This window comes from Harpegnathos saltator, unplaced genomic scaffold (genome assembly GCF_003227715.2).
Source record: "Harpegnathos saltator strain DR-91 unplaced genomic scaffold, Hsal_v8.6 scaffold359, whole genome shotgun sequence".
Lineage (NCBI taxonomy): Eukaryota > Metazoa > Arthropoda > Insecta > Hymenoptera > Formicidae > Harpegnathos > Harpegnathos saltator.
The window spans coordinates 41,183-56,468 of NW_020230160.1; the positions used below are offsets into that span (position 1 = coordinate 41,183).

Below are 15,286 nucleotides of genomic sequence, written 5' to 3' on the forward strand. Positions count from 1 at the left end.
CGTATGATTTAACTATCGGTTAACTTACCCAGAAGTTGGAACAACCGGCCCTAAACCAACCCAAGTCACACACGTTGGCTGCGTTCAGAAGAACAAAATGATCGCTTAGTGATTCTCGCTCCTGATTGGTTCTATGAACTTCTGGGTCTATGAAGAATCTAAAAGAATGCTCCAGTCACAGACAATAATCACTAAACGCTCACTAATCACTTTGTTCTGCTGAACGCAGTCGTTGACAGTTGCATGCATTCGACGATAATACAGTCAAACCATCATTGAATCCTTCTGCTCACGATAGATGGCGATAGGGATACATGAAAGTATCGATAATCGATACTTTTTCTCGGTTGATAAATGCAGACTTAAAATTTTACAGATTTCATCTACGAACAATTTTGACCTTCCAAGATAGGATATACTTCTTTTTAATGCACAAGCAAAGGGTTGCGGAACAGTGGATTAAAGAGTCCGATCTACCGTAATGATATTTTATTATCAATATAGACTTTGTTTTACAAGCATCATATTTATATGATACCGATTTTGTTTGCAACGTCCAAAGCGTCGTAATCGCGCGTTAAACGCACGTAAGCTTTTTTCTTCCCATCTGGCCTGATGAGAGTATTAACTTTGGCTACATCGACATCATATAGCTTCTTGATCGACGCCTTAATATGATATTTATTAGAGCGCATGTGAACTATGAAGACTAAGGTGTTGTTGTCTTCAATTTTTTTCATTGCTGCTTCCGTTGTCAAAGGATATTTGATGATATTGAAAGCATCCATACTAAAAACAAATTGCATTGAAATAAAGCTCAGAAAAAAATTCTAAATATATAGATTTAAGATCCAAAAGTGTTCTTCAGAAATACAATTCTTACCGATTCCTATTTGGCACTGATTTTCGTGCGTATTTAGGTGTCCTTGAGGGTCTTTGTGTTTTGGGTCTATGAAAATGAACCGATGTCCTGATTTTCCTCACTCTTGAGCCATGTACTCCTTTCAAAATCTACAAAATACAAATATGCATGTTTGTCAGCATCTATATAAAATATACAGTGATACGTATTTAATATACTTTATTCTTTCAGTAATTTGAATAGTATTCTCATGAAAATTCAAAGAGATTCCCAAATATAACTTCATCATGTATTTTTTGATATTGGAATAAAGTAATTTTTAATTATTTGCTGTCAATTTATATATAATATAATATTCATACATGATGCGATATATGTGTGTACATATATATATTGTTTTCAATTTATAATAATTAATTTAATTACCTTTTTTTGTGCCTTAAGAGCTTTTTGAAGAGGAACTGGTGACTTTCCACCTTTAGGAGTCTTCTTGGTGGCCGATACATTTTTTTTAGGCTTGCTAATCAATGGTTTGCTAGCAAGCTTAAGAACAGTTTTAGTTGCAGGCTTGGCTGCAGATTTGGTGGTTGTGGCTGGCTTGGAAGCAGCTGCAGGTTTCTTTGCAGCAGCCGGCTTAACCGCAGTCTTTGTCACCTTACCACTAGTAACTGCGGTAGCTGGCTTCTTCTCGGTCTTCTTTTCTGTTTTCTTCTCAGCAGGCTTGCCTATATTTTAGATATAATGCATAATCATTAAATTTATAAGGCAAATATTCTAAGAATATATTTACCATTCACATATATTATTCATAAAAATATAAACCAATAAGATTTATTAATTTTCATCTTGCCATATTTTATAGGTTAAGATACGGCCATATAAATATTGAAAATGAGATTCCATTAATTTAGGTGTTTTAAACATTTTATTTTTTAAGAAGCTGAACATAGAGTTAAAGATTATTTTGTAATCGTTTTTGCTGTAAATATAATGTATAAATATGTTTTCTAATGATCATGGACCACATGATTGTTGCAAGCATGCCGTAGTCGTTGTAACCAACGTCAACTTTTCGTTTCCATTGCGAGATTAAGTTAGATAATTAAATGCTGGTCCTTATTTCGAAAAATATTTGGTTCGTCAAAAAATGCAAACGCTGCAAACACTTTCGCTACGGACCTGCTTTTTCCGTGGGTTTCGGTTTCGGAGCCATTTTATCCTAGAAGAGCGACACGTTCCAGAGAGCAAGGCTGAAGTGCATGCACGATCAAGGCTGCGTTCCGATATTCACTGCCAGTATTGAAAATCTATAATATATGTGACATAAAGTATATATTTTCAGTATTGGAAGTGAATATCGGAACGCAACCCAACCAACTCACCGCCAGTACCAGAGAGGAACGTGAGAGCGGCCAACACGGCGTTGTCGGCGACACCGATTTTCCGCAATGGGAAAGTGCGCCATCTGCATCCATTTTCAGGTTTCGGCGGTAAAACCTTCATGTAGTGACAGTCTGTGCTACATCCATTCTCAGGCGATTTCTGTCCGAGTTCTGTCTATGCAACCATAATAGCGTACTTGACAAGCGCGGTCTCGCATATTGTTACGCGATTATAACATCGATTAAAGCCAACGGCACACGGTGCTTGTTTTCGTGCTGGATTGCTTGCTGGATGAAAATACTGCGTTCTGATTGGTATATTTTCGAAGATGGATGGAAATGCACCAATCAGAATGCAATATTCTCATCCAACAAGCAATCCAGCACGAAAACAAGCACCGTGTGCCGCTGGCTTTACATGTTAACATGTGCAAAAAAAAATTGACATTGTGTATGATTGGCTGCATTCAGCAGACTCAACAGTTGGACATTATTAGATTTTCCATTGAATCTCGCTCCTGATTGGTAAATACTTTTGGGTCTATGAAGAATCTAAAAGAATGCTCCAATCACAGACAATAATCACTAAGCGCTCTCTGATCACTTTGTTCTACTGAACGCGGCCATTAATATCATGAAGATCATATGAAGTGTTCGGTAATTAGCTGTCAACGCGAAGTGTGAGGGTAGATTGGGTTCAGACAGTCGGGGAGAGAATGCAGGCGCAGTTCCCCTGACTCCCCCACCATGGTCCGAGCGGTAGGCACCTCACAGGGGTTTTAGTCGGTAGAAGTCCGATATAACCCCCGCCCTCCCCAAGGGGTGGGGGTATTTATGAGGATTTCCCCTGCGTGACCAAAAAAAAAAAGATTGAGTTGAGACAAATATAAAAGTCCCATACCGTTTTTAGGAGACAAAGGCGCGTTCCTGTATCTTGAACCGTTTAGGAGATATTGAAGGTTAAATTTTTTAACTGTTGCGAATGAGGGTCAAAAGAGGAGAATCACTCGGACGCGAATAAACTCACGAGACAAACGTTTATTGTAACAATGAGGAGGAACGCTAACAAAGAAATAAATCGCCATGGATCGGCAACATCACTATTCGCGGAAACGCACGCGATGGTGAGAACGAGACGCTCGCAGAAATTCGTCTGGCTAAGCTTGCGGAGAGGAACGTTCCTCTACGAAAAATCCGAGCAATCAGTCGGTTAGCACGTGCACATCGAACACATGGGCGCCGGTTATTGGGCCACGTTGTCGATACCGTTGCGAAATCTCACATCACGATCAGCTGTGTGTACAAAGAAAAGTAGAGCATTGTCGAAGACAAATGCCGAGTTTGACTACATGCACTACATGCGTGAGACTCACGTGCACGCGAGGTAAACATAACTCGCAAAGTCGCTCTCCCGTTAGATCACTGAATTCAGCGATCAGCGAAAAATGCTGCGAGCGCGAATCGCCGAAAATATGTCGATGCGCTCCGACTGGAGCTTGATCGGAACATAATTGTACTGTCAATATCTCCGTTTCTACTGGGAATTGAGTGATGAGTTTTGTGTTGAGAATAAGGTGGATATATGACTATATTGTGGCAAAAAAGTGTGCCTGTATCTTGAACCGTTTAGGAGACAAAGGCGCGTTCCTGTATCTTGAACCGTTTAGGAGATACCGAAGGTTAAAGTTTTCCAACTTGTACCGTTGACATCTCCGCTTCTACTTAGTATTGAGAGTCGAACTTTATGGTCAGATTAGTGTTGATATAGGACTATATTGTGGTAAAAGCGCATTCCTGTTTCTTGAGCCATTTAGGAGATATCGAACGTTACTTTCCCCGTACTTATCCGCAAAAATGCTCGTAATGCGGATTATGCAGCCGCGGGAGCAGGTGCGGAAGGACAATCCATGCGAACTTTACGACCTCACCGGTAGCAGGCTCTGATTTCTTCTTGTCTTTATCACCGACGATAGAAGCGCCCATTTTAAAGAGCGATCATAAAATTCGCGACTACTTTGTCACGTTTATATCATCCGCTTCATCTCCCACCCTCAATAGAGTCTCAACGCACGATCATGCGCGAGTTATGAAGATTCAGTTTCCGCGAAGAAACTAGTCGGGGACATTCGCAGCCGCGATGGAATTTAACGTTCGCGTTCGCAAGAGCCTAACATTCTACTCCCGAAGGGGCTCCATCGTCCCTTTTTTCACAACGGTGCGGATGTTCAATTCCTTTCTTCCTTATTTTCCGCGACGATACCGCGACGAGGCGCTAACGAGACAAGTTCGCTTTTATCAGCGTTTATGTCAAGAGCGCCTCTCAGGAACATTCCGCTCGAGGGATTAATTTGCGATAGAAAGCGACCGGAGGCCGCTGAGGTTTAAAGTTAAATTGCAGCAATAGCATTGTTATCGGGCAGCTCTGACATAGGTTGTTGGCATCCGTCCATGACGTCTGCCGCGCGCCTTTGCGATTATCGGCAAATTTAGTTTTCTTGATTGCTCGCGCGGTTTTAAGTGGCCATAATATATGGCGATATTACATGGCAATATGTGGCAATAATATATAGCAACAATATATGGCAACAGTATATGGCAACAATATATGGCAACAATATATGGCAATAATATATGGCAATAATTCATGGAATATATTTTTCACTACAATAGTCAATGCAAATTTGCGGCATGCACAATGTAATAATAAAAGAGCTCTCTGTGAGCATTGAGTCAAACGCTCACCGATGATGATATTGATGATGTCCCGTTGCATCCAACCAGATCCACCAATGTCCGCCCATGTCCGCTACCGCTCTTCATGTCGCGCAACATCCATCTTGCAGCGCGTCCCACGTTGATTGCTACACTTTCGCCACACTTTCACAACGCGGTCGATATTTGTATGAGAGCAGCGATATTTGCGTCAATTAACGAATGTTTTACGTCGACATCGGTGGAAACTTTTTACCTGCTGCGAAACGGACTTTATAAACTCGATCGGCGAAGAGCAAGAACTGTGTGAAAATTTATCGACTCGTCCAATGGATTTTTACGGTGCTTTTCGCGATCGTGTCTGAAAAATCGCGAAAATGCGGGGGTATCGATATCTATGAGAATATTCACGAATGCATGCGAAGAAAGATTAGACAATCAGAAACCGGTCACTTCGAGGGAGCGCAAAGAGAGAGAGAAAGAGAGTGAGAGAGAGAGAGAGAGAGAGGGAGAGAGAGAGGGAGAGAGAGAGGGAGAGTGAGAGGGAGAGGGAGAGGGAGAGGGAGAGGGATAGGGAGAGGGAGAGGGGGGAGAGAGAGAGAGAGAGAGAGCGGGGGAAAGTTTTCACGCATGATAGTTCCGTCACGACGAAGCTTACGTTTGCGATACTTTGGCGAAATGAGAGTTTAAGCTTCCTTTGTTAGCAGCGCGGCCGCGTGAACTACTGCCGTCGTGGCCGATTTGCTTCGCCAGCGGCCCTCACTGATGCAGACGCAGTCACACATGAACGATATTTTTTTGTCTCATTAACCATCAGTTTTGGTTGATCTTCATCTGTTTTGATGTTTTTTTGAAGGAATTCTCTTTGAGATAAAGGATGTGTTCTTCTTTTGCGGACGCAAGCGTAATAAAGTGTGCAAAAAAAGTGTATTTTAAAGGCGAAGTACCTCGAGAAAAATGATGGCTCTGACATATGTTGTAGTGCATATATATACGCAATTTTTGGGAAAGTATGATCTTGCGTGAGCAATGTTAACAATATGAAACCCAGCATCATTTGATCGAAGGTACGAAAACCCATGTAAAATGGGAATGTAAAAATGCTTATTTCTCTGAATTAAATCATTATTAGGAAGAATCCTTACAGTATGTAATGAGGACCACTTAGATGAGTAAAATGACGTACTTTGAGACCAATCGGAGGTGGGCCCAAAAACCGGCCTTATTGACCCTCCTCCTTTTCCGAATCAATTCGGAAACTTTCCGACACCTCGTGAGGAAGCGGAAAGTCAATTCCGACCGAAATATCGTTAAAAAAAGTACGAAATGCAGGCATAACTAGAGGTGCGTTCGGAAACGTCACCCGGGTGCTCTCTCTTCTCTGTATCTTATTCTAATATTTCTTTTACTCCAACGTAATGAGTTCACCCGAGGGATGTTTCCGAACATACGAGTACCCTTGCGCCTTTTTCTTAATTAGTAAGTCGTGACAATGGTAAGTATCAGAATTGTTTATAATTGTTTAAGCATAATTATATATTATTTCATTACTTATTTAATAATGAAAAAACTATACATAGATATCGTTATAATTATAATATATATCAGGTGTAGTAAAAAGAAATCCATTATTTTTCCAATAGATGGCTTTAGTTATCTGTATCTCGCGTTGTATAAGTCCGATCGGGTTCCACTAGATGGCGTTAGAAAGATGAGATTTCATACTAAAAAAACTTTTCTGGCAGTTTTGTGATTAGTTGACTCAGTTTTGTTTGAGCGCGCGTCAAAGATGGACACTAGCAAAGAGAAAATACGCTATATTTTACAGTTTTTCTTCGATAAAGGCGAAAACGCAAGCCAGGCGGCTGAAAATATGAATAGTGTTTATGGTCCTGATACTGTAACAGCCAATCACGCGCAATTTTGGTTTCGTCGATTCCGTTCCGGTAATTTCGATGTCAAAGATGCACCACGCATTGGAAGGCCAATTGTCGAAAATATCGATAAAATCATGGACATTGTCGAGTCCGACCGTCATGTAAGCACTGTTTCGATTGCCCAAGAGCTAAAGATTGCACAAAAAACCGTTTGGAACCATTTGAATAAGGCTGGATACAAAAAGAAGCTCGATGTATGGGGGCCACACGAGTTAACGCAAAAAAACCTCATGGACCGAATTTCCATCTGCGAATCGCAACAAAATCGACCCATTTCTGAAGCGGTTGGTTACTGGTGATGAAAAGTGGATCACTTACGACAACGTCAAGCGAAAACGGTCGTAGTCGAATCGCGGTGAACCGGCGGAAACGGTGGCCAAGCCAGGATTGACGGCCAGGAAAGTTTTGCTGTATATTTGGTGGGATTGGCAGGGAATTATCTACTATGAGCTGTTCTCCTACGGCAAAACTCTTAACTCGGAACTGTACTGTCAACAATTGGACCGTCTGAAGGAAGCAATCGCCCAGAAGCGGCCAGCTTTGACCAATAGGAGAGGAATTGTGTTCCATCAGGACAACGCCAGGCTACACACATCGATAGTGACTCGCCAGAAGCTCCGAGAGCTTGGTTGGGAGGTTCTTGTGCATCCACCTTATAGTCTGGACCTGGCACCAAGTGATTACCATCTGTTCCTGTCCATGGCGAACAATTTTGCTGGTGAAAAATTCGCTTCAAGAGAGGCTTGTGAAAATCGACTGTCTCAATTTTTTGCCAATAGGGACGAGGGCTTCTATGAGAGAGGCATAATGAAATTACCTTCAAAATGGCAACAAGTTATCGAACAAAACGGCGCATATTTGATCTAAATCGGATCATTCTAACTATGGTAATTAAAGCCTTCAATTTCATGCAAAAATAATGGATTTCTTTTTACTACACCTGATATATATATTATTTGTTTATTTCACAGCATTTATGCATATATTTGTTTTCTTTTATGTAAATATTGCAGTTGGCCGTAATACGTCGGGAGAGAGAAAGGTAACGCCTTGCTGTATTACGTGCAAATCAAATAATGAGACGAACAATTAGAGATATATCCGATCCATTCGTTCTTCCTAAAGAGCAATTTATAGGCATGTATCGATTATCTCGGGATTTAGCACGCTACCTTATAGAAGAGTTAAGACCACATTTTCCTCCTTGCAGAAGACTAGTGTGCATTCCTTTAGAACTGAAAGTAAAAATATTTATTGAATTGAGATAGTTTAAAAAATTGAATTGAGTTGTTTAAAAAAACATAACTGAAGACATTAATTAAACTATGGCTGATATTCATAATTGGATATTATATTTGAAATCGTGTTAAGATCATTTTCACTTGTAGCCAATACAAAGATCCGTACAGCATCTGAGGATGAACTTAAGACAATCTTAAATATGAGATCGAACTATGAATATTTATTTATGAATATTGACCTTAGCGAAAAATACAGAGTTCAAAATCCATGTTTTTTTATTGCATATATTTTATGAAAATTGTTATTAAAAATTAAATTTAATCTTGTTTTAATAGTGCATTATTATTAATATTTCATGACTTATAAGTACTTCAATGTGATAATTTACACTGATCGATTGATATATGTATTAAATAAGAAATTTCTACTAAAATATGCATAGTTACAGGAACCACATCTAACCGCCACGAAGGCGAACAAAATACCCCTTTCAATCTTCTTCTTCGGCTTCTTAATGGCTGCGTTCAGCAGAACAAAGTAATCAGTGAGTGCTTAATGATTCTCGCTCCTGATTGGTAAATATTTCTGGGTCTATGAAGAATCTAAAAGAATGCTCCAATCATAGACAATAATCACTAAGCGCTCACTGAGCATTTTGTTCTACTGAACGCAGCCATTGAATATAACAACGTCTTTCAATCTTAAATTTCGTTAAGTTAGGTTGTGTATATAAGTCTAGTAATTTTCCTTGCACTGAGATTGGTCGAAATCATTGATCGAGTGGATTGATGAATCCACTCGTTCCTCTCGTCTCACTTAATTCCGACTACATGGGAAAAGCAGATTCCACTTCGAACCCTAAGAGTCTATCCAAACTTGCATAAGCGCGTAACGCATATGCATAAGGAAATTTACTAATCGTATGTTTAAAACAAAAAATATTTTTTTACTACACGGATCATAATTAGTCAAGTTTTATAATTTTACAAGTTTGTCTGAATAAGCCTTTAGCCAGAGCACAGACTTCTGCATAACGCATAATATACAACGCATAAGAGAATCAACCAATCAGAGTTCTTCATTTTTGTCCTGAGGAGGGAAATGAAGAAAACTAATTGGTTTATTCTCTTATGTGTTATGTATTGTGTTATGCAAAAGCCTGTGCTCTTGCCCATAATAGCATAAACGCATAAGTGGAACCGTGATCGGAAACTGGCCAGTCAGAATCTCGCGTTTCCGAACGGAATCGTGAAAAGTTCCATAATAGGTACCCAGGAAAATTATTTATAAAAATTATACAAACTACATCATTGATGCATGAAAGTATCAATAATTGATACATTTTTCCGGTTGGTAAATGCAGACTTACAATTTTGCAGATTCAACCTAAGAATAATCTTGATCTTAAAAGATAGGATGTACTTTTTTTAATGCTGAAGCAAAGGTTTGCGGAACAATGGATTAAAAAGCCCGATCTACCGTAATGATACTTTATTATCAATACAGATTTTGTTTTACAAGAGAGGCACATTCATATGATACCGATCTTGTTTGCGACGTCCAAAGCGTCGTAATCGCGCGTTAAACGCACGTAAGCTTTTTTCCTCCCATCTGGCCTGATGAGAGTATTAACTTTAGCTACATCAACGTCATACAGCTTCTTGATCGACGCTTTAATGTGATATTTATTAGACCGCATATGAACTATGAAGACTAAGGTGTTGTTGTCTTCAATTTTTTTCATCGCTGCTTCCGTTGTCAAAGGATATTTGATGATATTGAAAGCATCCATACTAAAAACAAATTGCATTGAAATAAAGCTCAGAAAAAAATTCTAAGTATATAGATTTAAGATCCAAACAAAATGTTCTTCAGAAATACAATTCTTACCGGTTCCTATTTGATACTGATTTTCGTAAGTATTTAGGTGTCCTTGAGGGTCTTTGTGTTTTGGGTCTATGAAAATGAACCGATGTCCTGATTTTCCTCACTCTTGAGCCATGTACTCCTTTCAAAATCTACAAAATACAAATATGCATGTTTGTCAGCATCTATATGAAATATGCAGTGATACATATTTAATATACTTTATTCTTTCAGTAATTTGAATAGTATTCTCATGAAAATTCAAAGAGATTCCCAAATATAACTTCATCATGTATTTTTTGATATTGGAATAAAGTAATTTTTAATTATTTGTTGTCAATTTATATATAATATAATATTCATACATGACGTGATATATGTGTACACATATATATTGTTTTCAATTTATAATAATTAATTTAATTACCTTTTTCTGTGCCTTAAGAGCTTTTTGAAGAGGAGCTGGTGACTTTTCACCTTTAGGAGTCTTCTTGGTGGCTGATACATTTTTTTTAGGCTTGCTAATCAATGGCTTGCTAGCAAGCTTAAGAACAGTTTTAGCTACAGGCTTGGCTGCAGATTTGATGGCTGTGGCTGGCTTAGAAGCGGCTGGTTTCTTTGCAGCAGCAGGCTTAACCGCAGTCTTTGTCACCTTACCACTAGTAACTGGGGTAGCTGGCTTCTTCTCAGTCTTGTTTTCTGTTTTCTTCTCAGCAGGCTTGCCTATATTTTAGATATAATGCATAATCATTAAATTTATAAGGCAAGTATTCTAAGAATATATTTGCCATTCGTACATATTATTCATAAAAATATAAACCAATAAGATCTATAGCTTCAATTTTTGATCTTGTCATACTTTGGAGATTAAGACACGGACATATAAATATTGAAAATGAAATACCATTAACTTTGGTGTTTTAAACATTTCATTTTTCAAGAAGTTGAACGTAAAGTTACAATGATTATTTTGTAATTGTTTTTGCTATAAATATAATATACAAGTATGTGTTCTAATGATCGTGCACAGACACACATGGACCACGTGGGTATCGCGTGCATGCCGTATTCGTTATGCCAACATCAACCTTTCTTTCCCATTGCGAAATTAATACCCGTATTCATAGTCGGGCCTTATATTTGAGGCTTCCTTATATCCATCTTTAGATGCTGCACGGATTATATTTTATTAACTACAGACCATTTGAAGGTAAACTTAAAGAAGTCTTAAATATAAGGCCTGACTATGAATATGACTATAAGTTAGATAATTATATACTGGACCTTATTCCGAAAAATATTTGATTCATCAAAAAATGCAAATGCTGCAAACACTTTCGCTACGAACCTGCTTTTTCCGTGGGTTTCGGAGCCATTTTATCCCAAAAGAGCGACCCGTTTCAAAAAGCGACGCAGAAGAAGTTTATGCACGATCAACTCACCGCCAACTCAGTGCCAGTGATGTAATATAGGGTGCGTTCCGTTGCACGCATATAAGCATTTTTTATAGTATACGTGACATAAACTATAGATAAATGCGCGCATTGCGTGAACAGAACGCACCCATAGGAGACGCTTTCCACGCATGCGCGATATATGTCGTGTTCCAAAATTCACTGCCACCGCTGAAAAGTTATAGTTTGCGTGACACAAACTATATATTTTCAGTACTGGCAGTGAATTTTGGAACACGGCCATATTCGGCACCACACCAATATCTAAGCAAATAATATGGGGATATTGTTGTGCCCCATAACATTACTGAAAAATATTTTTTGGAGTCTATACATATATATATATATATAGACTCTGAAAACTTAAAATTTTTAATATATAATATTATTATATATATGACATCATAATTATCTAGCATGCATAAACATCGGCATATTAATTTATTACCCCATCGCCTCTCTGCCGGTCGCATCCCGTCAAAACTGCCACTCATATGTGCACGTTACTGGATTTTCTCCAATTTCGTCGCATATGCACATAAAACGTCACCAATGGTTGAGTTCAGAAAAGAAGGCGCTCACTGATCGATTAGTAACTATTGGTCCTCCTTATTGTTAGATTCTTACATTCAGATCAATAACGTTGACGAATTACTCAATTGTTGTGTAACTGATGTTGTGTTTTCTGAACGTAGCCCAATATCGCAACACTGATTCACCATCATACCGCAACAAGAGCTGTGTTCCAAAATTCACTGCCAGTACTGAAAATACATAGTTTGTGTCACATATATTATAGATTTTCAGTGCTGGCAGTGAATATTGGAACATGAGGCCTGTTCGTTTTGTCTGCACTGCTGAACTGGTGCATTAAGTTAAAGTGAGACAAACATAGATTTTCTCACTTCAACTTGTTGCACCAGTTCAACAGTGCAGATAAAACAAATAGGCCTATCGCCTACATTAGTCGTTGACGAATGAAGCGAAAATATCCACAATGCACGCCGGCGCGGGAATTTTGAAATAAGCCTTTTCTCAGAAATTCTCTCTTTGGGTATATAATTATTTTTTAACATAGGAAATTTTAAATTTAAATTTTAACATTTTTTTATTATTAAGAATTTAACTGGTTCAATTAATAAATCGGAGCGATATCAACAAGTCAGGTACTCTAAAATAAATTCCGGAAGAACATAGAGCCAGAAAAATTATTTATAAATATCATTCTCTGTAAAATATACTTATCGATATTTGACACGAACGAGATTGAAATAAGAAATGTACAGAGTTATCGTTGTAAAGTAAAGAAAAGCAAAAGGGAAAATGCATAACGATTAATGTTATTCTTAAATATCTTGCAATATCTTGCGGGACAAAGAAGATTTACGAAATCGAATATCAACGAATCGAGGACGCTGTCAGTCGCTTTTGACAATCATACCCGTATGAGACTCTCGGGTAACGTGTCACGAACGAACACCTGCCGCAGCAACCGATGTTTTTGTTTTGCCGCGGGATTACTCATTCGGGCGCGAGCCAATATTGTGTGCAAAGCCGCACAATTCAACGCGGCGTTCAAGATCGACAGAATGTAAGTCGGGACGAGTAAACTCTCGTAAAATGATTAATTAATGAATTAATTAATCAAGTACTTAATTACGTACAGCGCGCACGAAGAAAACGAGTGATAAATTCGTCGGACGCTCCGGTTAAATTCGACGGAGCAATGCTAGAAACGCGCTCTGCCGTTTACAAAATGATGAAGGAGAAAGCCCACGGTGAGAGACAGGTGAGAGAACTCGTTGAGGCAGGTAAAACGCCGACGGACAGGTGGATTTCCTTTTCTTTCTGATACAGCACGTAAATTTCGATGATAGATTACCAGTTGGCCGCCGTCGTTCTCGTCCGAACTGACTCCATACACGGTGACCGATTTTGGCGGCCTGATCAAAAGAACCTGCGACAGCAAAAGCTTGACTCTCAGGATCTGCAAAGTAATTGTCATCGGCGATGTAGCCGTCGGCAAGACGGCGTTGGTGAATCGGTAAATAGTTAACTTTAAAATGAATAAATAAATTTGCCTCGATTTATCGTACATTTGATACAATTTTTAATGTTGCGTTCATATCACTTTCAAATGAGAACGGCTGTTAGCTTATCATGTTTTGCGCAGGTTCTGTCACAAATTGTTTGATAACAATTATAAGGCTACTATCGGCGTAGACTTCGAAGTCGAGAGATTCGATATCCTCGGTGTGCCTTTCCACTTGCAAATGTAATGGAACTAATTCCAGAATAATTTATAAACAATTTAATGATATAATAATGATATACGTTTTATAACACACAGATATACATACATACACACATGTGCGATAATTACATGAAAAAAAATTTTTAGATGGGACACCGCCGGGCAAGAAAGATTTAAATGCATAGCCGCATCTTATTACCGCGGTGCAAATGGTAAAGTAAATGTTAGCTTATTTATAAATTTATTTTAAATTTTATTTGTCTTCATATATCAATCACTTCATACATTATTCATACATTTTTCAACATTACATTTCATACATTATTCAATATTACTTGGTTACTGAATAAGTTAGTCATCTCAACAGCTTATTTTATCGCTTAAAAAAGTCATGAATTAACTTACGAGCAAAGTTTACAAATCAATAAATTTATTCGTAAACGAGTTAGATTTGTAAGTTTTATAAGATTTACAAGTTGAAACAGGCTAATGATTTGATTATCTAATAAGTTTCTCAACGTGTACATCTTTTTACTCACAGTCATTATGATCGTCTTTGATCTGGGAAACTTGATGTCCTTGGCACATTGCCAGCAATGGTTGAATGAGGCAAGTCGCAGTAACGTCAGCCCATACCATATTTTCTTAGTGGGCGCTAAGAAAGATTTATTGGTAAGCTTGGGACTTGATCCCTCCAGTTTGTCTTCCTTCTTTAAGTTCGTCGCCTTCTAACATCCTTGGGAAATGACAGTCCCAACCGGTATATGAAATAATAGAAAAGCGGGCAGCAGAAACGGCGAGAAGGATGCGGGCAGAATATTGGGCGATTTCGTCAAGGACAGGCAACGGCGTGTCCGAATTGTTCACACGTGTGGCAGCGTTGTCCTTTCACGCGATGGCGTTACGAGAAATGCAGAGCATGAAATTGGAGCCGATAAACATCGGTTCTGCGACGATAAGTAAGTAGGATCTGGGATTTAAGAACTGAAATATTAGAGACGCGACAAATCATTCAGTCTCGTGAGCGAATCCGTTCTTTTTTCAGCATTGAAACAGCAATCGAGAGAAACAGAGATTAAAGCACGGAGGCCGTCGAAGTGTCTTAGATGCGTGACGTGACGGCTAAAGTCCTGGAAAGTGAATTATGTTGATGAAAAACAAATGTGACCGATTAATTGTAATATATTATTCCGAGCAGGAAGTTATTCCGCGCAGGACAACTCTCGATGAATCACATAGCTGTGAGTCAACCAGTCGTTGACAATCCAGTCGTGCTGGCAACCAGTCGTTTATCTGTTAAAAGTAAAATGGAAAAAATCTTTAAATTCCAATTAAATGCCAATTAAATAAATCGAACTATTAACCGACGGAATTTCAAAAGCAATTTTTAACCACGTGATTTGTTGTCTAAAAACAACAAAAAAATTAATAATCATAGACATTTAACTGACAATTTTAGATGTAAGCTACAGACATTTAGCTGACAATTTTAGATGTAAGCTACAACGAGACAAGAGAATTTCCTTGCTCATCCTAACATTAAACTGGCTTTTATCGAACATGTCGGCAAAAGTTCC

The 15,286-nt window shown here is 38.5% G+C and overlaps 2 protein-coding genes across 7 annotated transcripts; one reads left to right on the forward strand and one right to left on the reverse strand.

The window, feature by feature from the left end:
• Window positions 1-472: 472 nt before the first annotated feature.
• On the reverse strand, window positions 473-12,204 carry RpL23A (ribosomal protein L23A). Of its 4 annotated transcripts, none has more exons than XM_025300348.1 (4): window positions 11,350-11,498; window positions 1,289-1,587; window positions 884-1,011; window positions 473-789 (listed from the first exon to the last, which is right to left on the reverse strand). In XM_025300348.1, the coding sequence occupies exons 1-4, from the start codon at window positions 11,375-11,377 to the stop codon at window positions 528-530; spliced, it is 717 nt and encodes a 238-aa protein (XP_025156133.1). In that variant the 5' UTR covers window positions 11,378-11,498; the 3' UTR covers window positions 473-527. The 4 variants fall into 4 exon arrangements, with proteins under 4 accessions (XP_025156133.1, XP_011135007.2, XP_025156132.1 ...); XM_011136705.3 differs by lacking the exon at window positions 11,350-11,498 and adding an exon at window positions 2,042-2,187; XM_025300347.1 differs by lacking the exons at window positions 473-789; window positions 884-1,011; window positions 1,289-1,587; window positions 11,350-11,498 and adding exons at window positions 9,612-9,928; window positions 10,026-10,153; window positions 10,429-10,724; window positions 11,904-12,204.
• A 657-nt stretch (window positions 12,205-12,861) lies between these two features.
• LOC105180560 (RAS oncogene family member RabX5) lies at window positions 12,862-15,098 on the forward strand. Of its 3 annotated transcripts, none has more exons than XM_019840218.2 (8): window positions 12,862-13,046; window positions 13,122-13,244; window positions 13,333-13,499; window positions 13,629-13,730; window positions 13,857-13,921; window positions 14,251-14,381; window positions 14,486-14,668; window positions 14,755-15,098. In XM_019840218.2, the coding sequence occupies exons 1-7, from the start codon at window positions 12,951-12,953 to the stop codon at window positions 14,630-14,632; spliced, it is 831 nt and encodes a 276-aa protein (XP_019695777.1). In that variant the 5' UTR covers window positions 12,862-12,950; the 3' UTR covers window positions 14,633-14,668; window positions 14,755-15,098. The 3 variants fall into 3 exon arrangements, with proteins under 3 accessions (XP_019695777.1, XP_011135004.1, XP_025156131.1); XM_011136702.2 differs by having other exon boundaries at window positions 12,869-13,046; window positions 14,461-14,668; XM_025300346.1 differs by lacking the exon at window positions 13,629-13,730 and having other exon boundaries at window positions 12,874-13,046; window positions 14,461-14,668.
• The last annotated feature ends 188 nt before the right edge of the window (window positions 15,099-15,286 follow it).